Source organism: Brachionichthys hirsutus, chromosome 16 (genome assembly GCF_040956055.1).
Source record: "Brachionichthys hirsutus isolate HB-005 chromosome 16, CSIRO-AGI_Bhir_v1, whole genome shotgun sequence".
Taxonomy (NCBI): domain Eukaryota; kingdom Metazoa; phylum Chordata; class Actinopteri; order Lophiiformes; family Brachionichthyidae; genus Brachionichthys; species Brachionichthys hirsutus.
Genome location: NC_090912.1, coordinates 3,836,814 through 3,860,704, shown reverse-complemented (window position 1 = coordinate 3,860,704; position 23,891 = coordinate 3,836,814). Strand labels below are relative to the sequence as shown.

Genomic DNA, 23,891 nt, shown 5'->3' with positions numbered 1-23,891 from the left:
AGCAACACACGTTTCTGAAGCCGTAAGAAATGTGCTGGTTTATATATATAAAAAAAGAGATTGGATCGAATTTAAAAATGTCATTTTGAAATGCAGGCGCGGTGACAAAATGCTTCTTTTTCTAGTAAAAACATTGTTTGTTAAAATGGCCAGCGAAAAGCCTTCAGAGGTTAACTTTATATACATTTCTAAAATATCAGACCAAAATGATCATTTTAAGACAATCAGAAATTGTTCAAACGAAAGAAATGAATGAATTCAAACAAAGCGAAATATTCGTTACAGTTCAAAAACCTTAATTGTAACTGTAAAACATAAAAGATAATTTTTATCCTCATCTTTTTCCATGTCGTCCATTTCATATAATTGTTAATAGTGAAGGTTTTACAGGAAAGAAAGTCTGTTTGCAAAACTCTCATGACACAATTTTTAGTTTAGACTTTTTTTTTTTCTTTCAGCCAGTTTTTTCTCTCTTAAGCCTTAAAATATGGAGGAAGAAACGGTATTCAGTATGAAGACCCTGTTTCGTAGCGAGTTTAATGTGTTTAAGGTCTTTAAATTGTCTTAAAATAACTAATAATTTAAATGCATTTAAGTTGCCTTGGATTTTTAAAGCAAAATAAAATAATTATCGCAACATTAAAATACTAAAATAAACCAATCTAAACCAATATGAACAATATTGGGTTTGGTGAAAATATAACAACTAAGCTCTTGTTAGATTTATTAAGAAATATTAAGAAATGAGAATAACATATTTTCAGTAAACAGGCCAGAATCACCCTAAAGCGGCAGATGTACACTACTCAAACAATAAATTAAGATAAATGTATAGCTTTAAATTTGTGAAGAAAGAAAGAAACAAAACAAAACAAAACAAAAACAAACTTGAATCCAAACATGTGAAGCAAATTATTGACAGGTGAAATTCAGGTATTGATCTGCCCAATTAATGAAACAACCCATTTATTAACATTAATATGTCATTACAACCAAATTAAACAGCTCATCTAATCAGCATGTTTCCAGTGAGGTAAATCTGTCAGTTAAAGAATCCGCTAATGGAAAAATCTCTTCATCTACACTATTTGGAGGTCGTTTGCTGGACATCCCAACACTCGCCGCTCTCCTTGAGGCCATTCAATCTAATTTTCGCCCAATCCTTCATACACCTGTGCAGGGGAGGGCAGGTGTGTGCTCCTCTGTTGAAGTGGATCAGCCAAGCATGTAAAAAGATCCGGTGGCCTGCAGTTATTAACCTTTTCAACTCAGTCTTATATGTTGTAATATAAGCAGCATTAAGGCTTTAGTTCCTATATAATATACCAGCAATATTAAGATATTGATGGATTCCAATTTATTTTTGCACACTACACAGAGGTCAGAGGTCACATCCAGTCGCTGAACGAGGGAACTTGATCTGGTAGAGATTCACAGTTGAGAAACCAGGTTCATTTGTTTTTTCAAGCATCAAATTTGCAGCTGCTGAGAAGCTACAATTGATAGTTTTTCAGTAATACATTTTAGTTACATCCATAATTAAAATGTCTTTGAATCTTCAAATGGGTAATAAAGATAATTCGACTCTCCACATCATCATCACCCCGGGCCCATCTATCATTCTCCATAAGTTCATGCAGCTGTGTCACGTTTAATTCAGTGCCCTGAATCCTGCCTTTATGTTCTTACACCATAGTTCCTCTCCTTTTGTGCATGTCTTGTTTTTCTCAGAGCTGCTGGCCATGGAGGAGGGGTATAGGCATGAGAGAAACTGTGTGTGTGTGTGTGTGTAGGTTGGGTTAAGAACTTGGACAGACCGGCGCTGCAGCTGGGATGTGTGGTGAGATGTAGTGTGAGTATGACTGAGCTGCGTGTGTGTGTGTGTGTGTGTGTAACTCAGGTACCGTTCAATCTCAAGACCAGTTACTTGGAGGTGGCTGGTCAAACTGGGGTCAAAAGATGTGCAGTGAAACAGCTGATTATTGGGTCAGTGAAGGTCAAATGAAGATATGGTCCCAGTCCAAGTTAGGATTATAGGCAAAGGTCAGTATTAGGTACCGGTTGGGCTCGGGCCCAGTTCAGGATCGGGTTGCAGTTAGGGCCAAGTTAGGATTAGGTCCAGGTTCTGGTTTGGGTATATCTCCAAGTATTCATTGCAAGTCTATATCATTTCCACAAGGAGAGAGAGAGAGAGAGAGCGAGAGAGAGAGCGTGTGTTGCTACCTTAATGAATAGCCCATTGTGTGTTCTGCTCCATATCTCCGTTGGTCAGCAAAAGGAAAGAATCTAGTTACTTCAATTGTGTGAAGGGGAACATCTAAAGGAAACTGATACATGGGGGGCTGAGGTGGGGTGTGTGGAGAAGGGCATTGGTTTTGGAAGGGGTAGGGGGTATTGGAGTAAGGGTCCCAGGTGAATCGGAGGTGGAGTTTAGTTACCTCATGGAGTTATTCTGTAATCCCTTATTTCTTGCTTTTGAGAGTCGGGCTCTCATGTTCTGTTGTGACTCTCCGGGCGCAGCTTCACGAGTTTGTGTGTGTATTTGTGAGTTGGAAATCTCAAACCGCTTTCAGTGGAATTCAATGAGGTTTTGTGGAAAGGAGGGGGACGGTTTATTAGATTTGGTTTGTCTGGATTCTGGAAGATGTACTAATCCAAAAATGATTTTTAGCCTACAAAAGCATCCTGACCTGGCCCACTCGGCCTCTGATTGGCTGCGATGATTACGTTCCTCACATCGTTGAAGATCCTTTAGTTTCAGCGAGGAATCTATTTTGTTCTAAGGTCTAATATCTAGTAGCATTGTATTATCCTTTGTTTAATGTTGCAAAAATAAATAACACACTTTTATCGAAATATTGCACATGATGTGCATTATAAGAACTTATTCTGTCCAACCTCAACGTTAATCCAAAGCCGCCTCCTCGCACAGATTCCGGTCCTTCTGATTTTTGCTAATTGAACATTCCACAGATCGTTTAGTTTCTATCTTTTCAGAGTGGTTCATGTCTCTGTCATCAACTCAAACGGATTTTACACCTGCTGCAGGACCGGACAGGACGCCGTATCAGTCATCATCATGTCGGTCCAAAGAGAGTTTTCACAATCTATTTATGTATTTAATGTGACAAAATGATGTCTCGTATTTCTCACTAATATAGATTTAGGTTGCGTTGGCAAAAAAGAATCCTAAATTTACAAAAAAATGACATGTACATTTCTTTTTTGATTCTCATCTGTCAAACAATTAAATATTGCAATAGTTGGCAGGGAGTCAGTTGAAATACTTCTGCAAGTATGACCTTTGACCTCGGCAGCCATCAATTCAGGTTTTAGTTTCTCACTTTTTTTGAATGCACTGAGCAGACAGGAAAACACTGACTAACATCTCACCGCTTTGCATCAACCGAGCCTGCCGTTTGAATCTGTGGCTCCGCCGAGCCCCGCTGCAGCTGTGGAGGCAATAAAGGCAAAAGAAAAAAGGGATGATTCAGGAAGAACGAGAGAAAGAGAATCCTCAATGCGGCCTTGTGTCCCTCAAAAGAGTCTCCTACCGCCCCCCCAGAGCTAAATAAGGCACATTATTCTTTTACGGCCACCTCTCTTAATCTGCCATGCAGTTTGAATGTGTGCATACGTACACGCGTATTGTGGAAGTAAACCTTCCTGAAACACATAAACAGATAGCATAGAACGATTTGGAATCTCCAAAACAACTCATCTCTGCAGGACCAAGGGGTCATGCTTGAAAAACAATAGCCCAATTGGGCGGAGCGAGAGGCGAGGGACGTGGAGGTTGAGTCATTTGCACGAAAATGCCTAAAATGATGGTCAAGAATTCAACTGGGAACAAAGAGGTCCTTTGTGTGAATGATTCTACTGCATGTCTGTGTCATTGCTGTTTGGGGCATCATCACACAGCAATGATGTGGATCTCTAAAAATGTAACATTGGAATGATTCTTTCACAGTTTTCCCCCTGGACACAAAGCAAAAGTAATTGAGCTTAACTTCCTGGTAGTTGAACACAACATGCATTTAAAAGGAAATCTATAAACTGGTTATTTACAGCTGTTGTCATGGAGAAACATTCTCAAAAAGGTGAACCAATTTCCAGCTGTGGTTGTTATTGGTCATTGTCAGTCAGATGCTTCATAATGGTTCTTTTTTTTTGTTTTGCCTGTACCTTGCTGATGTGATTAGTGGCGGTTGTGAAGAATAGAAAAACATTGTTCGTTCTGTGCTCTGAAGTTGCCTCTGTCATTTTGAAGCTTGTAATTCCTCATGAAGTAGGTTTTATGTGCTTTCTACTCGTAAACAGAAGAGAAATTAGCTGAATGAACCCCATTCAGGTTATTTATGCTCTGAAGTGACTGATCATGATCAGGTCATGAGGTTTCTGGCCTTAGCATCCCTGTTACCCATGGACACGTTAGCGGTACCTCAGTTTGGCATCAGCCACTAGATAATGTCTCGTACAAGTAAAAATGAAACAAAAGTTACAATCAAAATACAGAAATAAATCTGAGCGTGTTTTCCCTCCTTCCTCCAGGACATAAGCCGCTTTCACACACGGAAAAACCAGTGTTAGGAAGAACAGGAAGAGGGGTGGTGCCTCTGAAGGGAGACATGGAAAAGACTTTTAAAAAAAGTCACTTTCAAATCATGAGTTTTACTCGGAACATTGAATTAAGCGGCGTGAACGGGTGGGGGCCTCGAGGGTCTGGGGCCGGGTGGCCGCAAAAATGCCTGAATGAAAGAGTTTGTTGTTTGATGCTGAGAGCGGGAGATGAAAGGGGAGAGGGAGATGGCAAGTTTGTCGGACATGAGTCCCCTCTCCCATCGTCTCCTCACCCTGCGGCCCTCCCTCACTCTGCCCATGTGAGCTAAAGTTCAACCATAGGAGCCACAGCTGCTCTCTCTCTCTCACACACACACACACACACACACACACCTGTGGGAGACATTGGTTTCCACATGCACACAAACAGTGGTAAACACACAGGCAGTTGTGCAAACTGCGTGTGGAAATGTGAATCTGAATACCTGTACAGCCTCAGCGGTTTTCACACGTAACAAATCAACTTCAACACGTTTATTGGCGTCAATAATCCGAATCCACGTGCATATTTAAGAACAACAAAGGAAACCAAACCACATGTCAAGAATGAATAGAAGCCCTCAAGCGTCCCAGAAATATCAACTTCATACTGAGAATAATTATACACACTGCAAAATGTTCAGGTCATTGACTTCCAGCAGTTGAAAGGTTTTATATATATATATATAAAAAAAGACAGACTATCACGTTCATTGTAGTTTAAAAAGATCAAAAGTCTGAAACATTCCTCACATCTACTGATAAAGAAAGACACAGCCAATATAATGAAACCCCCTTATTAGATATTTCCACTGCAGCTAAACTGATGAAGGTAACCACAGTGAACACATCATCATTTCATCAGGACCATACCTGCTGATTAAAAGACGTGTATGTTCACATAAGGGAATAGATGTCGAGATACACTGTAGGAGAACGTGTTCTGTTTCCAATTCCAATTCTTAGGTTTCAAGGTAACAGAGCGTGGACAGATATTCTTTTTTATCATTGCAGCGCTGGAAGAAGCATCACTATCCGGTGACGCTGTGTTCTTCTTCTGCTCTTCTGCTGTTTGTTAGCTACATTCCTCTCTTCTAGGATGGCTCTTTCTCTGGCCAGACTATTTAGTGAATTTGTAATTTTAGACCCCTTATCCAACAACAGAGAGCCGGGTAAAAATGAAGCACAGCTTGGAGATGGCTGAGTTTGCAGGAGGAGCTGCTGCTGATGAAAGCTAGGGCATGTTAAAAACTGGGCCGCTTCAGTGCGCTACAGAGTAAAAAATAAATACATCCATTTAGTTTGAGGAATGAAGACAGAAGTGAAGCAAATAGAAACAGGAAGGAGTTTGAAGCGGGGCTTCAGCGCCACAGGGAAAGATGGCGCAGAACTGACAGAAGAAGAGAAATTGTAGGGTGTAAATCCAGGGAAGGAGGGGAGAGGATGATGGACACACACTGGCACACACAGACATACATCCCATAATTAGCATGCTAACAGGCATTTAAATGTCCCACACAAAGGCTCAGTGTTGAGCCTCGGTTGCTCACTTCGGAGACAATAATGCACAATGGGAGTCAGTGGAAGCCCCCAAATCACCCAAATAGCTGAGTGGCCCAGCAGGGTTTCCTATCTGACCATCCCACCGATCCCACTCAGTCACTCACTCACTGACTAATGAAAAGCCCATGGCCTCCAGGCCTGCGGAGACTGAGCAGCGTGCCCATTCCACCCCGTTTCTCTCTTTTCATCTTTTCCCCCACTGACAGAAATGCCTCTCCGGTTCTGCTGAGGTTCAGAGGTCCGATGGATGGGCCTGCTTTTACTGCCGTGGCTCTCACCCACGGGATCGGCGACAGGCTGACAGACAGAGATTGAAGATATGTAACTATAAGGGGCATAGAGGAGAAGTGTCTTATTAGCCTGACAAGAGATGACTTTAAGTTCGTTCAGAAAATATTTAAGGAATTAATTATGGGATTAGAATATGGAATGACATTTTTTTATATATGGATACGATCCCCACACAAACCGCTGAAGCCCATCTCTCATGGTGGTCCTGTATGTTGTATGTAACCGGTGCACATTTAGGACACTTTAGAGAAACGATCATGCTAGATTTAAACTTCATCATCAGTTCAAATACTATGTTGTTGAAGAATGTTATTAATGCGTTTTTAATGTTTCGTCACTACATGCTTTTACAGACATAAAGTCTACCAATAAAATAAAAAAATAAAAAAGACTGATGAACCCCACTTTGAAGGTTTGAACAATAGTTAGAGAAATGCTTGGGGGGATCCAGTTTAATTTCAAGGGTCATGCCAATGGTAGGCAACCACGAATTCCCCTTTTCTATGTGTAATAGTGGAATTAATGGTTTGATAAAATAAGCACAATCATCGATTTAATGGAACAATTAATCTTTTTCCCAACTTTAAGACCAAATTGTACTTCTAACAAATCCATCCATCCATCTTCAAATTGCTTATCCGGGGTCGGGTTGCGGGGGCAGCAGCCTAAGCAGGGAAGCCCAGACTTCCCTCTCCCCGGCCACTTCTTCCAGCTCTTCCGGGGGGATCCCGAGGCGTTTGCAGGCCAACCGAGAGACATAGTCTCTCCAGCGTGTCCTGGGTTTTCCCCTTGGTCTCCTCCCAGTGGGACGTACCCTGAACACCTCCACCTTTTTCTGCAAGTTGCCCACCCTCCACATGAGACACAGCCCCGGATATGAAGTATACAAGGCATTCTTTGTGTTTGTCCTCCAGCTGTGTGTCCAGAGCTGGGTCCATACAGCCCCCCCCATGGCCAGCACACCACCCTTCACCATAGGAGACTCTTCAAAGTGTCCATGTGCAAGGGAAACACTGTCGAAGATAGTGCCAAAGAACAAAGCTGGTGCAGAATATAAGCAGCAGGTATCTCCAACGAAAGTCCACACAGGTGGTGAAGAACAGCGCTGCCTCTTTTCATCCATATTGGTGAATAGAACATTACACTGTCCATTTTTCTATATGAAACTTTGTGGTTGGCATTCATATGATGATATGAAGCAATTCCCTGAACTCCTCATTCTCAACAACTCTGAGGGCTTGGCAGTCCTTCACAATGAAATTCCGAATTGCCTAACACATGCTTCCTGGAAGCTTGAGGGTCAAATGTTTTTGATGTTGTTTTTGTTTTCAGCACTGACGGATTTTATATTTATTAAAATGGATTAGAGCAGGCCATCTATTACAAGTGATGTGATGCCTTGAGCTTTCTGGTGCCGTCATAGTTTTTTTGTATCCCATGCCAACAGTTTGTCATGGGATACTAATTATCACCCCCCCCACAAAAAAAAACTTTTTTTATTGGATTTTAGGACCCCGTGATGGAGTTTTGATTTAATCTGCTGCGTCCACACCACTGGAGGGACCACATGACTGTTTGCTGCTGAATCCCACCATCATGCAAATAGCTGCAGAGTCATCTAGTCACTCAACGAGACCACAAGGGAGACAGTTTTCTTCTAACGTTCAGACTTTAGATACCGTTTTCGACGGAGAAGCTGGATAGCTGTGTATGATATAATTAATGATGAATGAAGTTATTTCTACTATTTTTCTTTATGGCTTATTTTATTTAGTCCAGAGACCTGCACAAGTGGAGAGGAAAAATACAATGAATTTAAGCGCTTTAGGAAAAAATAAGAATAAGAATATTTCTGCTCTAATGTGGTAATTGCTTTGCTGTTTCTCTGTTGTCTTTTCAGAATACAGTACTTCATGTCTATCTCCGTCATCACTTAAATTTCAGTTAAAAGATGTCCGGCATAACAATATCCAGCTGTCATAGGGCAACAACACAGGGCCCCACTTCAAGGGACTTTGGATTCGTGGTTCATTGAATGAATTGTGCTTTCATGAGGGTTTTAAGAGCGCCTTGTGCATGCTTCCTAACAGTGCGGCCCTACGGCTATATGGGCCCTCACTAATGCCACACTGTGACATTAACTAGCAAAGTCTTTAATGATCAAAAATGCAGCAAGAAATTATCCCAAAGAAAGAATAAAGCATAAGCTATTTTAAAATAAATGTTTGATCTTCCGGGAAAGACAGAAGAGAACTTCAACATGTTGTATCTCTATTCAAAGGTGCACTGTCCAAAACACAATACCAATTCATAAGACTTGATTTTAAACTATGATTATTTATATAATGCTTACTGTGTAAACAATCTGACTGAAAAATACAGATAAAATATGTCTGTTAAAAGAAAAAAACAATTAACAACAATTTGGAACGAGCGCCTTTTTCGGCCTCGTTATTTACCTGCAGCATGTCGCCACCTGCTGTCCAATCAGGGATGTCGCTACTTCTTGGAGGGGCTAACTTCCGCTTTGCTTCTTAATCGCAGGCAAATCCATCCCGGAAATAAAGGATTTTAACTTTCAAACAAAACGTCAGTATCATTTTAAAGTATGGAATCTGCAAAAGAACATTCAGGAAAATCGAACACAGGATGACGTTAATCATTTATATGCGCAAATTCTACGTCCCACTGAGGTTTAATTGTTTATAGGCTGAGTGTTGCCGAAAAGCTACTTTTACTTTGAAAGGTGAAAATCGGAAATACTTACAGCTCTTAATCCAAGTAATCGTCAGTATCTCTCTGCTATCAGCCACGTCACCGCCTCTGAAATAAGTTTTATCTCATGCCGCTGCAGGCACGGCAGAGTTTGTAATTAGTTTATGCGTTTATATCTCAGCTATTTGCTTACACCAGATTACGAGCCAAATACAAGCTGAATAGATCAGTTTCTACTTGTTTTTTTCTTTTTACTTAAAGCCACCGAGGTGTTTATCATATCGGTTTGTTACAGAGGTGGAAAACAATCAATAGACATGAATGTCTTTCGTCTGGCGGGTGACTTGTCACATCTGTTGGCTATTATTATTCTGTTAGTGAAGATATGGAGGTCCAAGACCTGTTCAGGTAGGTGGGCACGGATACTCATCTCTGTCATAGTCCCTTCACTAGCATGCACACATTTGTACAGAATATACTGTACATACAACAGAGTCAAGGTATATGTGCTGATATCTGTGATTGATGGTTGAGTTCTCCACGAGTGGCAGCGACGTGGCAAAGAGCAAAAATCTGCCACAAAGACCGCAGTCCAGATCTGCAAAAAGCAAACAAATTGTCTCACAGTTCGTCTTATTTTGCTGATAAAGCATCAATCTGTCAAATCACAACTTCCTTCTCGTGCTTCTGAGCTGTTCCAGGCCAGTGGGTAATGCTGATGTCAGCTGCTTTTAGATGGATTGTATTTTCTTCATCCTTTTTTTCTGTCTCTGCAGGCATCTCTGGGAAGTCTCAGGTGCTGTTTGCACTTGTCTTCACCACCAGATACCTTGATTTGTTCACGATATTTATATCTCCTTACAACACAGTGATGAAGGTAAGAGCGTGAAAGGGAGACTCTGCTTCGCTCGTCTTACTCGGCATTTTGTGGTTTTTACATCAAACGCCATGGACAATAATCAGCTGTCGACTCCCCCCTCAGGTGGTGTTCTTGGCGCTGTCCTACGCGACCGTGTACCTGATCTACATGCGCTTCAAGAGCACCTATGACTCGGGGAACGACACCTTCCGTTTGGAGTTCCTCTTGATACCGGTCATCGGCCTTTCCTTCCTGGAAAACTATGCTTATACCCCAATGGAGGTAAATACTCCAGACTCACCCTCAATAAAATTATGGTTTAGGTGTAGAATTATTTAAAGGCCCTCCTCAGTCTAAATGTGCAGCTTGTTCCTTTTTACTTTGACTCATGCGCCTTCCTTCTGCTGGTTTGCGCTCAGATCCTGTGGACCTTCTCCATCTTCCTGGAGGCGGTGGCTATAATGCCGCAGCTCTTCATGATCTCAAAGAGCGGCGAGGCAGAATCCATCACCACCCACTACCTGTTCTTCCTCGGCCTCTACCGAGCCCTCTACATAGCCAACTGGGTGTGGCGCTATCGCGCCGAGGGCTTCGTCGACCAGATCGCTGTGGTTTCTGGTGTGGTGCAGACCATTTTCTACTGCGACTTCTTTTACCTTTATGTCACAAAAGGTGAGTAAAAGTCTCTCAGACAAAATAAGTCTTGCTTTGGTTTCTAAAAGAAAACCCGTCATTTCGTATCCGCCTCGTTTTCTCTTCTGGTTCTGTCCAGTGCTTCGAGGGAGAGGAAAGATGACCCTGCCGATGCCCATTTAAAGCCGTGCCTTTCATCCACCCATCAGTGCCTGCTGCATTTCGGCGCCTGAAGCGCATGCCTCACCCTCCCGCTGTCCATGCATTAGGAAAGGGACTAATGTCCGGACGCCATTCTGTAGACCAAAATGAGTGCGTGATTAATACCTTCTCTGTGAGTTTGTATTTGTGTGCATATTTCTGTGTCTATTTCTATTTCAGTCTTGCTCAATGTTTTATAGTAATGATAAATATCTTGTTATTCGTAATCTTCCACATTGTCTTCATCGGCGGTTCAGTGATGGTAAACACTCCCAGAATGAGTAGCATACTGTATCCGTACTTTTTTCTTTCCATATTGTCGTGTTGGTCGATGTTTTATTTCTGCCGAGGCATTATCTTTCACAGCTCAATGTGTTTTTCTTAATGGCAGAAAAAGGGGGCTGAACAATTTGTCTTAAATGAGACCAAAGATGGAACTGTTTTAGTTGAACAAAAGTTTTCTTCTTTCCTGAGTCGTTCTGTCTTGTGTCAGGGTAAAAAAAATAAAGAAAATGGAATGTAGCATAGACGAATATTTGTAAAAACTAGTTTTGTATGTATGTTTTCAGACAGAACAGGATTACTCGCGCACCATTTTTTCCTGAACATGACATTTAATATAATGATAAATGTTCCAATTAAAGGCGTGGCTATGTTTTATCATCAGTGACTCACAGAAAACACACCCGGATGTTTGCCTTCATGTCGGGAGTACACACCCATGCCAAACACACATGTTGCGTTCTTATTTAGCAGCATGGTTCTAAAGTACTGCTGTGTTGTGCTCATTAAACATGTTGACACCAGTACAGTGTGGGAAGCTGGAATCCTCATTTTTGTAAAAGAATGCCAAAGGGGCACGAAGCTCAACCATAAATATTCAGCGTTTAACAAATCAATTAATTACATTTTACTGAGCTGTGTTTGATGAACGGGTTTGTATGCGGCCTCCAACAAGCAGCAACGTCACTCCACGAAGTCGTGCGTGCAGGATTTTAAATATAAATTCTGCTATTGTAGCTTAGAGTTTACACACAAGTTCTAATACATCTTATATTTTGAAGTTGGAAGTAGGCTGACTGGTCAATATCAGCTGTTAGAGGGTCTGTCCCACTCCATGTTAATTCTCCCCAGAAAGCCGCCTCCTTTACTAAGAACCTGCTGATCCTGTGGAGGAAAATCCAAGCTGGAAACAGGCCCATCACCTCCGGTGGAGTTCACCAGGACATGCCAGGTAGATGTGTCTCTTCTCTATGATGCACTTTTATCAGTCTGCATCTCTCTGGCATCGCCACTGTTATAGTTCAGGTCGGGGTCTGACAGACAACCGCCTCCGGCGGTCAGGTTTGGGTGCTCCAAGTCTAAGAAGGTGTTGCTCTCACTGATCCCCAGTCCAAAGCTCTCCATCATGTCCATTACTGATGGTGTGTGGAGTGACAGATCACTGGGAGTCTCCTCCTTGATAAGACTCAGAGTGGGCAAGATGTCCACCAACTCTGCCATCTCCATCGGCTGGATTACCGCAGTGATACACGGAGGAAAGTCCTGTTTTTCGCTGTGAGGCTCCTGCGGGTCCAAAAGTGTGGAACACATTTCCAACTGTGCAGCAGCAGCAGCAGGCTCCAGTCCAGATTGGATCAAAGCGCTAGCACATCCAAAGTCTGACTGGTCGATGTTGGTCAGGTCCAAAGTTGATTGTGCGGCGATGTCTACAGGGTACCCCCCCTTCACGACCCCCTCCGTGGACACCAGCGCCTCGGGGATGGCCGTGACTCCCTGTGGAATGCAGACCTCTGCGGTGACAACATTTGGCAGCGTCCCGCTGGCTGCAGAGTTTGGAAGGGAAATGGAGTCAACATCGTGGGTATGTTAGCATTTAACCTATAGCATTGTTGTGTGAAAGTAGCTTCTCATTACTCCTATGCTGAATCTGTCAAGCATTATTATTTAAATGACTCAAAAATTATTTGATATCTTTTCTACACACATACAAAAGTGGTGCATTTAAAGATTTAAAGATTTTTGTGTTTCATATTTCTACAATTTCTGAGGTTTAAATTTGAATTTAATCCGATTCTGGTGGTTGTTTGTTTGTTTGTTTTTGGTGGTAATTTGGCGCTATAATTTAATTTACATGCCTTAATACAATCATTGTACCTGTAACAGTTTGTCTATTTGCTTGAGTCCAACTGGGCCACTTCAGCCTAGCAATCAAACGCTCTTCCTCTTCCTCTCCCTCAGGACGTGCCGGCGGGTCTCCGCCCATCACCAGGCCGAGGGGCACTGCCCCCACCCACTGTCTTGACCGGACGCACTGCAGACAGTCCATGACCCAGCGGGCATCCCTCCACACCACATCAAGACGCTGAGAGAGCAGCAGAAGAAAGTAACTTAAAGAGTAATCCTTTTCTACAATTACTCTAACAAAATTAAATATACATTTTATTTTCTTGTTCATCTCCTGTATTAAGTACATATTAATCACATAAAATGAGGTTTTTGAGAGTAAAAGCAGACTCCAGAAGGGATTTTTCAGCATGTCATTCTGTCCTGTACTTTTTTTTCTCCTAATTCCAAGATCGTACACGGGAAAGGTCTGTAATGTGGTTGAGCCGCTCTCTGGCTTCCTGCAACTCCTTGGCATCGAGCGCCTCTCGCAGAGCCTGCTGGGCCAGGTGAGTGCCGAGCTCCAGTTTCACCCAGGCCTGGCAGTACTGGGAGAGGAAATCCCGTTCATATGTCCAGAAGTGAACTGGTGATGAGTTAAAACAAAGTAAATGATTACTTCAAAACCGACAAGAACTTGTTAGCACACTTTATCATACTTTCGGGGGGAGTTTTTCAGTTCGACAGGAAGGATGGATTCCAGTTGCAGTTGAAGTAAATCAAAAAGTGTGAAAGAAGGACTATTTAGATAAGAAAAACAACAAAAGCCTCAACAGATCAAATAAACATTATTAGTACAATATTTTTTTTAAATCCAAATTGGTAGATTTAGATTCGTTCAGCTGTAGTTCTCCACCTACCCAGCTCAAAGATCTGCAGAGGCATGGTGAGGCCCGGCTCCTTTGTCCCAATGATGGGCCAGTACCTGGAGCTGAAGTCCTCGCTGGGGGGCAGCAGCAGGAGTATGGACACATTGTCTCCAAACTGCAGCAGCTCACGAGTGTACACTCCGTACTGATATGCCTGCCACAAACACAAAACATTGTGTGTCTCCTCCTGAACGCTTGAGAAGAACCCGCGGAGCAGACAGGAGTTCAGCGTGAGCCTGCTGTTACCCTGTAGAGGGGGATGTTGAGCTTCGTCAGCAGGAGTGAGACGGCAGCTCTCAGAGACCTGATGAATTCCACCGGCCCCCCGCTGTTCTCCATCAAGCTGTCACTGTCACCGCTCGACAGGGTTGGAGCACTGCCATTGGTTGTGGTGTAAATATGACTCTGAAGCCACGCCCACTCCTCTCTGTCACACAGTGTCAATAAAACATTGCTATAAAAGACATAACTGGTGAAGGCAGTTGTAGGTGTGCCCCATTAAATACTGATGGGATATACTTCATGTTTATTCCGAGTCGGCTGCCTAGAATTATATTATAATGCCGTGAACAGCCATATTTTAAAATAGTCTTTTCAAAGACTTTGGGTTTCTCTACAACATTAGAAAGCAGCAAAGTGTAGAATGTTAATCTCTGGAAAATGGTAAGAAACACATAATAAAAAACAAATTTGAACTGCAATATGCAGAACTGGCAGGGTTTTGCGAATGGCCTGGCAAAGTAAGTGGCATGTTACCTGGACACGTGGGCATTGTGTCGGACTCGTGTGTGGCAGAGCAGATTGGGCAGCCTCTGTGGTACCAGAATCCTGATCTGTTCAAGGGAGCTGCAGAGCTTCAGGATGCCCACATACAGACCCGGCTGGACCCACTGAATGCTGTGTCTGTGAAATGAAAGTTTTTCCTGCAGATGAGGGAGGAAAAAACAAGCAATGATGAGGATTTTATCTTTAGATGCCTTTTATTTGTCATTCCTCTTTTTAAGATAATGTATTTAATGCCTGCCTGCTGACCAGGGTATCAGCTGTGTTTGATTTTGATTGAAAGCCAACCAAGTTAGGAAGGTCAATACTCTCACTACAGACTCTGTGCCAAATCAATTCTGCTGTAAATGGCTGCAGCTCAGACTATTTTCTTTGTCTTTCTTTTGCACAAATGGAAACACAGGTTCACCTTGAGCTGCTCGTAGAGCATGTCCATGGCAGTGGGTTCAGGCAGCAGAGGAGTTCTGCTGCAGTTCTTTTCTAGGCGGGCCAAGGGCATCCAGTGAAACGGAGGGTCAGGAGGACTTCACATGGTGCACACAAGGAAATGCAAAAGGTAAACCTCATAGACTTGTCACTGTAAACTGTATTCAGTTTAGTGCAACTCCATTAGTGTAATCTGAGCAGCCAACAAACAGGCTGATATGAAAGTCCAGCATGATGCCTGACTAAGATGTTATTGTTTTTGTGCTAGAACATTGAAATAAATCAGCATCCTACACCCTGAAGAAGTCCAATATAACTTTAAAATCAGACAAAGTAAAATGCCTTTCTTGTTTTAATTAGTAATTTGGTGATGAAGATTCACCATGCTTGTCTTATCTTCGTGGTTATTCCCAGCATTTTTATTTTAATTGCATTGTTATTATTTATCATATTATTATTGATTTAAAAAAGAAGAATCTCAAAGCCTTCTTAAATGTTGTAAAAAGAAAACCATCAACTTATTTTTCTTTACTTTTATGTCAAAGCAAATATGAGAAATATCGACTTCCTTTAAAAAAAAAAGGTCTAGCAGATTGAATAATACAGTCTGAAACAAACGTTCAGATAGATGTTAAAACCTCCACTGGTGCTGTGTGCTTTGTTTTGAGGGCAGACCAATGTCTGACAGCAATTAATGAGAGGTAAAAAAAGAAAAAGAAAAAAGAGTCTCACCTGGGAGGGTTGGAGAGCTTCTTCAGAGTCACGAGTAAGACGTTGCCCTGCCGGTCTTTTAGAGGCTCATAGTATACCTGGCCTAGGTCCACTGTTTGCAGAGAAGACTGCAAATTAGGGAAGCCCAGATTCTTCTGTTCCAGGCTTGTAGCCAAAGACGGTGATGCAAGGCACCAGGAAGAGTTTCTTATCTTGCAGAGTGAGATGCTTGGGCTCATACCTGCAGCTGAGAAACAGCTCTTAAGATGTTGTGTCTGTTCTGGAGGAGGGACGAGGGAGATGAGTGGGCAGAGAAAAGGGCTCGCTGGAGCCAAGGCACTTGTTGCCACGCACAGGAGAGCTACAGGAAAAGCAATACATAATTTTAAACTGCACCTTAAACAGCATTCATTCTTAACTAAATAAAAACGATAGAAGAGCCATGTGTTTAAATAGTGTCCGATTATGTGCTGACTGATTTCAATAAGTCATCAATAGCAAATGATAAACGAACGTATGCGTGTTCGAGTGATGTTTCACCTTGGCAAACCAAGGGAAGTGTTGGGCGATGGAAGAGGGGCAGCACTGGATCTCCACAAGCGGGATCTGATCTTCAGCCGTCACCAGGATGTGTTCGTTGTGGTAGAACACCGTAGCCAAGTACACACCCCTAATCAGCAGGAGACCAAATAAAGAGAGAGATGACAGATTACGTTGTCTGTATGTGTGATAGTTTCCAATCTTATTTTTGGTATCAAACTCACTCATTAGATTAGAAGAACATTTGAGAGAAATGTGCACATTTTCTCCACTCATAAAACAAAGAATAGTTCTTAAAGTGAAGTAAAAAATCCTTTTGGTGCAAATCCTTTTTCAAAACCCCGAATTCAGATTCAATATCTTTAAAATATATACGTGTTACGTAAATGACGTGTGGGTCTATATTCTCAAAACGCTTTTCCAACATGATTAATCAATGCAGGCTTCCACTCCGGAAACACCGTTTCCTACAGTCCGGAGGCGCTGCCCATTTGTCAGCTGTTAGTCCACTGAACACAGCAACAGCACTGAGGCGTCTTGATCAGTTAGAGCCGCTTGCCTGTTAAAAACACCTCCTCTCCAGACTCGAGGCTTCAGCAGGTTTAATGTGTCTACTGTTCTCTTCCAACAACCGTAACAGAAACAAGTGCGAACGTGGCTTTGTAGCATATGCCGCTGTAATCATATCACTTTGAATCCCTGACTCCCCAATCCCTGAGGGAACAGTGTGGCAGATGGAAAGCTACCTCTGCAGGAGACGAACAAACTTGGTGGCGGATTTGAACAGTTGTTTGATGCCCCGAGACACAGACAGACGCTTGCTGGGACTCTGGGGCTTAGAGCTCTCTGTGGCGCAGAGGAGAAGGAGGATCAGGCAGGGTGACAATCACTTTCCTGCCAAAAGTACATTTACTGAGCAGAATATTTGAAATGGGAGGTGAAATGGATTTCTCTGCAGTGAGAAGAGCTAATGCATGCATTAAATGTTGCTGATGTAAGATGGCGCAAAGCAGGAATAAAAGACCATCAAATAACCAAATTAGCTCATTGCAAATTAAAACTTTATGTTTGAATGTCATCAGTGTTCATGCTATTTTATGACAGAAGGTCAAAATCCAATTTGAGCAGGTCATGACAATTACATGCAAATCTGTGGTATAGAAATTATACTCAAGACGTGGCATAGCACAGACGGTGGTGCCATGTGGTTGGATTCGGGCTCACGGCCCTTTTGCCGAATGTCTGCCCCTTACTTTCTCTCCCATTTCACATATCTTTGGTTTTTCTATCCATTAAAGGCATAATTGCCAAAATGAAAGTGAAGAAGTGATAGCGACTTCTGTGAATCAAAGTTTACTGGCGAGAAATAGTAAAGTAATAGAAGAAAATGATCAATTAGTATCTTTGTATTTATAGCAAATAATTTTTTTTATTATAATACTGAAAGGCAGACAAATGAAGTATTTCAGTTTTTTCACTGAAGAATCTGTAAGGAAATAGGCTCATATAAGGATACCGCAGTGACTATTGCATATAGATTTACTATCTCATATTTACTTTCTATACATCAAGTGCAAATCAAATTCCAAAGCTCTTACATAAGAGCTGATATACCTGTGCAAAATTCCCTGTAATGTGGTTCTCTGGCATCTTCCAGCAATTGCCTCACGAGACCTTCGTGATTTCTGAACTGCGACTTCACGCCTACGCACTCTCTCCAACCTGCATGGGAAGATCGAGAGAAACAATATCCTACCGATGAGGAAGCGAGGGCAACTGCATGAAAAACCATCAAAGTTTCAGTGCCGATTCATTCTGAGCTGCTGAATCTATGCCTCCTTTTCAGTTTGATTCAAATGGGTTGAGATAATTGTACTTAAGTGGCATTACAGCGTGGAGCTCGGTTTCAAATGCATTGTGTGAGAGAATTCACGGTGTGAAGTGCAAAGTGAGAGCAAATAGTGCAGAGAGAGATGGTGGCATGAAAGAAAGATGATGAGCTGAATTCAAAGCATTAGGGCCACAAGGACCATTTCATCATGTAACGGTTGTAAGGCAGTCAAAGCATTCACAATGACATCTTGAATTCTGCATGTTTAAATAATTCATTACTCTGCCAGCTCAGAGTAGATTGAACATTTTTTTTTCATATCAAGCTTCTAGTCAGCCCAAGTAATTTAATTCCTTTTGGACAGAAGGAAAAAGAATGGAGCACGTCCACGTCCATCAAAAGTTTGCAGTTCAGTATACTCACTGGAGGGGGCAGCGCTGGGTGGATTCGAGCACTGAGGTGGGCCCCATCCTTTCACATTGAAGGCACTCACTCGCACAAAGTAATGCACTCCCTGCATTTGGAGAAGCACCAGATTATCACCGTACATCAAGTTATGAATCTTCCATTTGGAAGCCAAGAAGCTACATGCTACTCATCATTAATTCATCTAAGACCGTTTTAAGGATAAGTTTCAGCACAGCAGATACCTAATCACTGGGGGGCAATAAATACGGGTTTATTGCCGTTACGTGTGTTTGCTGTTACCGTTAACGACTGTACTGATGGGTGCTTGCCTCTTCGTGTATGTGAGAGAGTATGAAGCTGCTGCATGACTTACCGCTGTGAGGCCCCTAATGCTATGCGATGGGTTCTTGGTCTCTGTGACTTGGACTGAGCCAAGGATGCGTTTGAAGCTGGCCGAGGTGCTCCAATCCACTGCAAACACAAAACAAGCACGATGACTGATTATTCTCGGGTTTTACAAGGAGCCTCTATGAGGGAGAACTTGGGATTTCAGTGATTACAGTTGCAGGGAACATGCCTTCCCTGAGTTTAGTCTATCTGTGGATGCAAAATGTGACATTGAAAAAGATGTAAAAACCAAGCAGTAAAACTAGAGAAGCCAACCCATCACCATAAATAAAAGGCTTTTATACACTTCAGCCCAAACGATGACATATAATCACTTTTTTATACATTACATCTCATCTCACTCAGCTTTCCATTCTTCTCTCTATACCACATCACAGTAAGGTCATGCTATTCATCATCTACCTTTATAGCGGCTGATGAGCCCCATGGTGTTTCCCTCTGGTTCCTTGAACACCACAAACAGAGAGGATGTACTGGTCACCAGTATGGACACGTGACTGGGAGGCCCTGGGAGATCTGAGGGGTGTACATTTGGACTATTTACTTCTGAGAGTAAAATATACAACATAAAATCACAATCGACAGACAGATAGATAGATAGATAGAAAGATAGAGCCTCACTGCCCATAAGATAGTACTGTGAACATAAAATACTCGACAAAGAGGAATGGAGGTGATGAAAAAAATTAAATAAGAGCTAAAAAGTGAAGTCTCTGACAAGTAATTAGAGTCAGTACTGAAGATGGACCTGGGAGAATCTAAGCAGGTTGATGAGGAGAGAACCTTGAATCTAAAAGGAGACATTCAGCAAAGAGTCTAGAAGAGGTCAGACAGGAAATCAGTCAAATTTCAGTAAGACGCCGGGCTGAATACACGATCGATTTGTTCTTGCAGAGCTGTGATTAACTCCACCACTGTGAGATAACTGTCGAAGAGGAATTGAAAGGAAATAACTCAGATGAAGAATGCAGAGAAGCAAGTCTGTGATCTTGTTTGTGTCTTAAGCTGTTTGTGAAATGCCACAAGCTGGCCCGAGACCACTAACCCGTCTCGAGGAAGTTCTCTCTCATCCGGCAGTACAGTTGCAGCCTGAGGGTCCAGAGGCGGATGTGTCTCTGGACATCAGCCTGTGCCTGAGAACTGGCTGCTGACTTCCTCTGCAACTCCATCTTCCTCTCCTCCACATGTTTTCCCGCCAGTGATACCAAAGCTTCCAGCTTGGGCGCCCAGTCTGCTGGCCGGCACACTGGGAAGGGACACAGTGAAGAAGGATGGAGAAGCTGCGCAGAATTTACATTTTTGTCATTGGCGATATTTTAAAACGTGACACTCACAAACAGGGTTGTGCCTGGCGCCTGCCTTTATCAGTACATGGAGCAGAGGGGAATTGTGGGTAAGGGCAGCCACATCCAGGGGAACCAGGCCCTGTTCGCTGATCCTGTTCACCCCCTTCTCCCTCTCTTTGTCCCAGACCTTCTCTTTCTTCTCTCCTCTCTCCCATATGCTACTTCCTCCTCCTCCTCCTCCTCCTGCACAGTTGGTATGATCTCTGGACAGCAGGCTCTGCACAGCCAACGTGTCCTCGTTTTCCACCGCCTCCCAAAGGGATTTATACTAATGGATAGCAGAGGAGAAGGTGAAAGGCTAATCGGGAGTGGGCGGGCGAGATGGAAAGATAGAGGAAAACAGTTTGAAATAAAAATAATTTATCTTATGATGTAAAGGGAAAAGAGATTCTCTCCAAAGACAGAGGCAGTGGACATGACAAGACATCTAAATCAAATCATTAATCAGAGCAGATATTAGACAGATATCTTACAGCATCTGGAGACTTGCTGGGATGTTTGGCTGCATTCATCTCCCCAGCAACGGATGACTCTTCTCCCCTCAGTCGGACGGACAGATTTCTGTAGATGCGCTTGGGTGAGACAGGACCCAGGCAGCGCCGGCGACGGACAGGGTTCGTGGCGGATACAGCCATGACAGTAGAGGGACAAGAGAAGGAGAGTAGGAAGAGCGAGTATAGCTGAAGAAAATAAAGAAATATAACGCTGTGTGGCAGACTGGTTGGCTAATTGAAAGAAAGATTGGAGGGAGAAGACGGGATGAGAAGAGTGTCATCTGACAGAGAAAATGGGCACACGAATGCAAAGAGTGTGACAACCATTAGAAACCTGGAAGGGGTGAGATATAAAAAAGGGGGGGGGGGCAGAATATACAGTCAGGCTTACACACATCCTTATACAGTTAAAGTAGTTTTCTGCTGACTTGAGGAGTAGGTGCTGGTTGTGTGGGTGGATAAATGGATAAGAGTTACAATGCCTGGACACAGTTGATGAAAAATGCCTTTCACTATTCCCCCTTTTTGTTCGTCTTCTACCCATTATTCTGTGACACGGGTGCTACTCGCTGTAATCGAGTCTGTCATCGCACAAAGAGACACGCCCGTCAATCTAATTAACTGAAGAAAAGCAATATCATACGGAGGAGCCAAAATTATCTCCTCATCATAAATATGCATTTCCTCATATCATCAGCTTGAAGATCGAGATCCATCATCGCCACTGCAGTAATGATGGTTCATTATCTGTCCTGTCGCCTTTTCATCATCGCAAATCAGACATTTTTGTGCCTGAAAATCTTTCTCTGTCTTTTCCTTCAGTTATGTCCGCTCTCATGTTTCCCCATTCCATTCTTTCTCTCGCCTTCTCTTTGATCAGTTTTCGAGTGACTTTCAAGTCATTCCAGATCATGTCTTTCAGATCTGCTGCATAATTTGGACAAGGACGATACTCAATCTCTATAATGTCTCGCTCTCATCAGCACTTCCTCGTCTCTAGGACCGCTTCAGATTTCAGTTTATTTTCTTTTTCATTCAATCTCCATCAAGTCAAACCATGACGTGCTGAGTAGTTCCCTGTCCTTGCGTGACATCGTATACGCCCCTGGTTGGTGCCAGCTGAGGACAGAGGAGAGCTCTGGTCACACACGCTCTGGGATGCATTTAACATTCTACCTGATACCTCACTGTGGGAGTGACTGACTTGCACAGTATCAGCATTGTCGAAATGTTGTGGATGCAGGGCGGTAGAGGAAAGACATAGGGGTAATACCAGTCAATGTTATTGTATGTTTTTTTCTTTTTTTAAACCTGACATCGGTTCTGGAAATTGCTGATTGAACAGTTGAAAGAGGAGATTAGATTTGGTGTTTGCCTTTTTAAAAGCAGAACAAAAAAAATAAGGCAAAACACCTGGTCAAGAAAATGTGCAGATATAGAGAATAAAGTATATGTGCAGCGTTAAAAAAGAACCATTGCTGAACTATAAACTGACGTGCTCTGTATGTAGCGTAGTTGTGGTTTTACATGTTCTTTTTTGTGATTCTGCTTTATGCCATGAGTCACGTGATCTGATGTGCATGGAAATAGCTGATGTTGACAGAAACTTGTAATTCCCACAGGAAGTTATGCAGAACATTAATTTGTGGGAAAAAGTCAGGAAAGGCATTTTATTCTCATATTGCATCCAATGATATGTACTTTTTGCATGTTAGAGTTGAGTGTGTAAATATTCAGAGACACAAATTGGAAAGAGGCAAAATAATTAAAATATAACATGAAAACCGTGGCGATTTGGAGATTTCTATAAATAGCAACAGAACAAACAACTCAAGTCTTCATCATAAAAATGTTGAAAAGAAAATCCATGAGTTGTTACTGAATGTTTGAACTTTTCAAACAATGGTAAAACAAAAATAACAGAAAAACTACACCGTATAACACGTACTTACCGTAAATCCACTCTTTCTCTTCCTTCAGCCTTCTCTCCAACACTGCTCCGGCGCTTCGACATGTTTTATTGCCCTTTTAAGAGGCTGTTTGTTGGCCAAACATAATCCACCGCACAGAATCCAGGCGAGTTCACCTCTGAGGGTGAGGAGGAGCACCTGAACCTTACTGCTGCCGTCCCACACGCGCACGCGCGCGTGCCTCCCTCGTTCCTCCCACTCCCACGTTGTCTGGTTTAAATTATATTTATCAGTACACGCACACACAAACACATACACACACACACACACACAGATGATAGATAGATAGATAGATAGATAGATAGATAGAAAGATATAGATAGTATAATGATTGTTGAACAACATTGAAATGTATGAGCAGCTACAGAGACACTGTCTGTGAGTGTAAAACATCCAAAGCTGGTGGATTTAGTCCCCGTCCAAGCACAAATTTACACTTCAAGAACACATATTTTCTAGCTTCTCATAAGAGGGCTTCTGTTCTTTCTTAGTGCAATATGTGTTTGACAAATTATAATGAGAAACTAAGAATTGGTTTAGTTTGCCTGCTTGCATGATGCAGAGCTGACTCCGCTACACTTTGGGGACTCTGATTTGCAGTGACCTTCGTTTAGACTAGAGAGAAGCAACGATTTTTAATTGACACATTGGTAGTGTCTAATTGACACCGCCACATCTCTTATTATTGTTGTCATGGCAATAACCAAATCGTGGCCTTCACTGTCAGATGATACTGCAAAACATAACATTCCAGCATACACTCATTGCAGCATACGATTCAGCAATGACATTCCTTGGAAGATGAATTGACACTGATTCATAATTAGTAGTCATGCATGCCTTTCACTGAAAAAATATAATAATCTGATGTAACCGGTTCATGAATAATAACATTATAATTACACAAAATTGTCTGTTTGTCACGGTTCTGTTAGTACCTGGTGTTTCATACACTGTGCAGACTTTAGGTCCTCCAGCTGCTTCTTCTATGGTTTTGTTTCTTCTTCGTGTGTCCCGCTGAACCTGAATCAGTGCAGAGTTCATTGAATTCCCTTGTGTAGCTTATGTATTTATTTTC

General features: G+C 42.4%; 2 protein-coding genes across 2 annotated transcripts; one reads left to right on the top strand and one right to left on the bottom strand.

Moving 5' to 3' along the window:
* Positions 1-9,291: 9,291 nt before the first annotated feature.
* On the top strand, positions 9,292-11,641 carry LOC137905374 (ER lumen protein-retaining receptor 3-like). The gene is made up of 5 exons (XM_068749607.1): positions 9,292-9,576; positions 9,945-10,045; positions 10,151-10,309; positions 10,447-10,699; positions 10,800-11,641. The coding sequence occupies exons 1-5, from the start codon at positions 9,486-9,488 to the stop codon at positions 10,841-10,843; spliced, it is 648 nt and encodes a 215-aa protein (XP_068605708.1). The 5' UTR covers positions 9,292-9,485; the 3' UTR covers positions 10,844-11,641.
* Positions 11,642-12,112: 471 nt separating this feature from the next.
* LOC137905534 (ankyrin repeat and fibronectin type-III domain-containing protein 1) lies at positions 12,113-20,984 on the bottom strand. The gene is made up of 18 exons (XM_068749779.1): positions 20,823-20,984; positions 20,338-20,617; positions 20,049-20,249; positions 19,406-19,519; positions 18,969-19,066; positions 18,611-18,701; positions 17,971-18,078; positions 17,103-17,202; positions 16,357-16,486; positions 16,058-16,177; positions 15,838-15,944; positions 15,089-15,203; positions 14,653-14,819; positions 14,143-14,323; positions 13,888-14,050; positions 13,447-13,613; positions 13,011-13,226; positions 12,113-12,694 (listed from the first exon to the last, which is right to left on the bottom strand). The coding sequence occupies exons 1-18, from the start codon at positions 20,982-20,984 to the stop codon at positions 12,113-12,115; spliced, it is 3,102 nt and encodes a 1,033-aa protein (XP_068605880.1).
* Positions 20,985-23,891: the final 2,907 nt, after the last annotated feature.

Coding starts and splice junctions, on each gene's coding strand:
- LOC137905374 (XM_068749607.1), top strand. CDS start 9,486: ATGAATGTCTTTCGTCTGGCGGGTGACTTGTCACATCTGTTGGCTATT. Junction 9,577..9,944: donor GAGGTCCAAGACCTGTTCAG/GTAGGTGGGCAC, acceptor CTGTCTCTGCAG/GCATCTCTGGGAAGTCTCAG. Junction 10,310..10,446: donor ATGCTTATACCCCAATGGAG/GTAAATACTCCA, acceptor GTTTGCGCTCAG/ATCCTGTGGACCTTCTCCAT.
- LOC137905534 (XM_068749779.1), bottom strand. CDS start 20,984: ATGGCTGTATCCGCCACGAACCCTGTCCGTCGCCGGCGCTGCCTGGGT. Junction 19,067..19,405: donor GCTCATCAGCCGCTATAAAG/GTAGATGATGAA, acceptor TTGTGTTTGCAG/TGGATTGGAGCACCTCGGCC. Junction 12,695..13,010: donor AAACTGTTACAGGTACAATG/ATTGTATTAAGG, acceptor TCCCTTCCAAAC/TCTGCAGCCAGCGGGACGCT.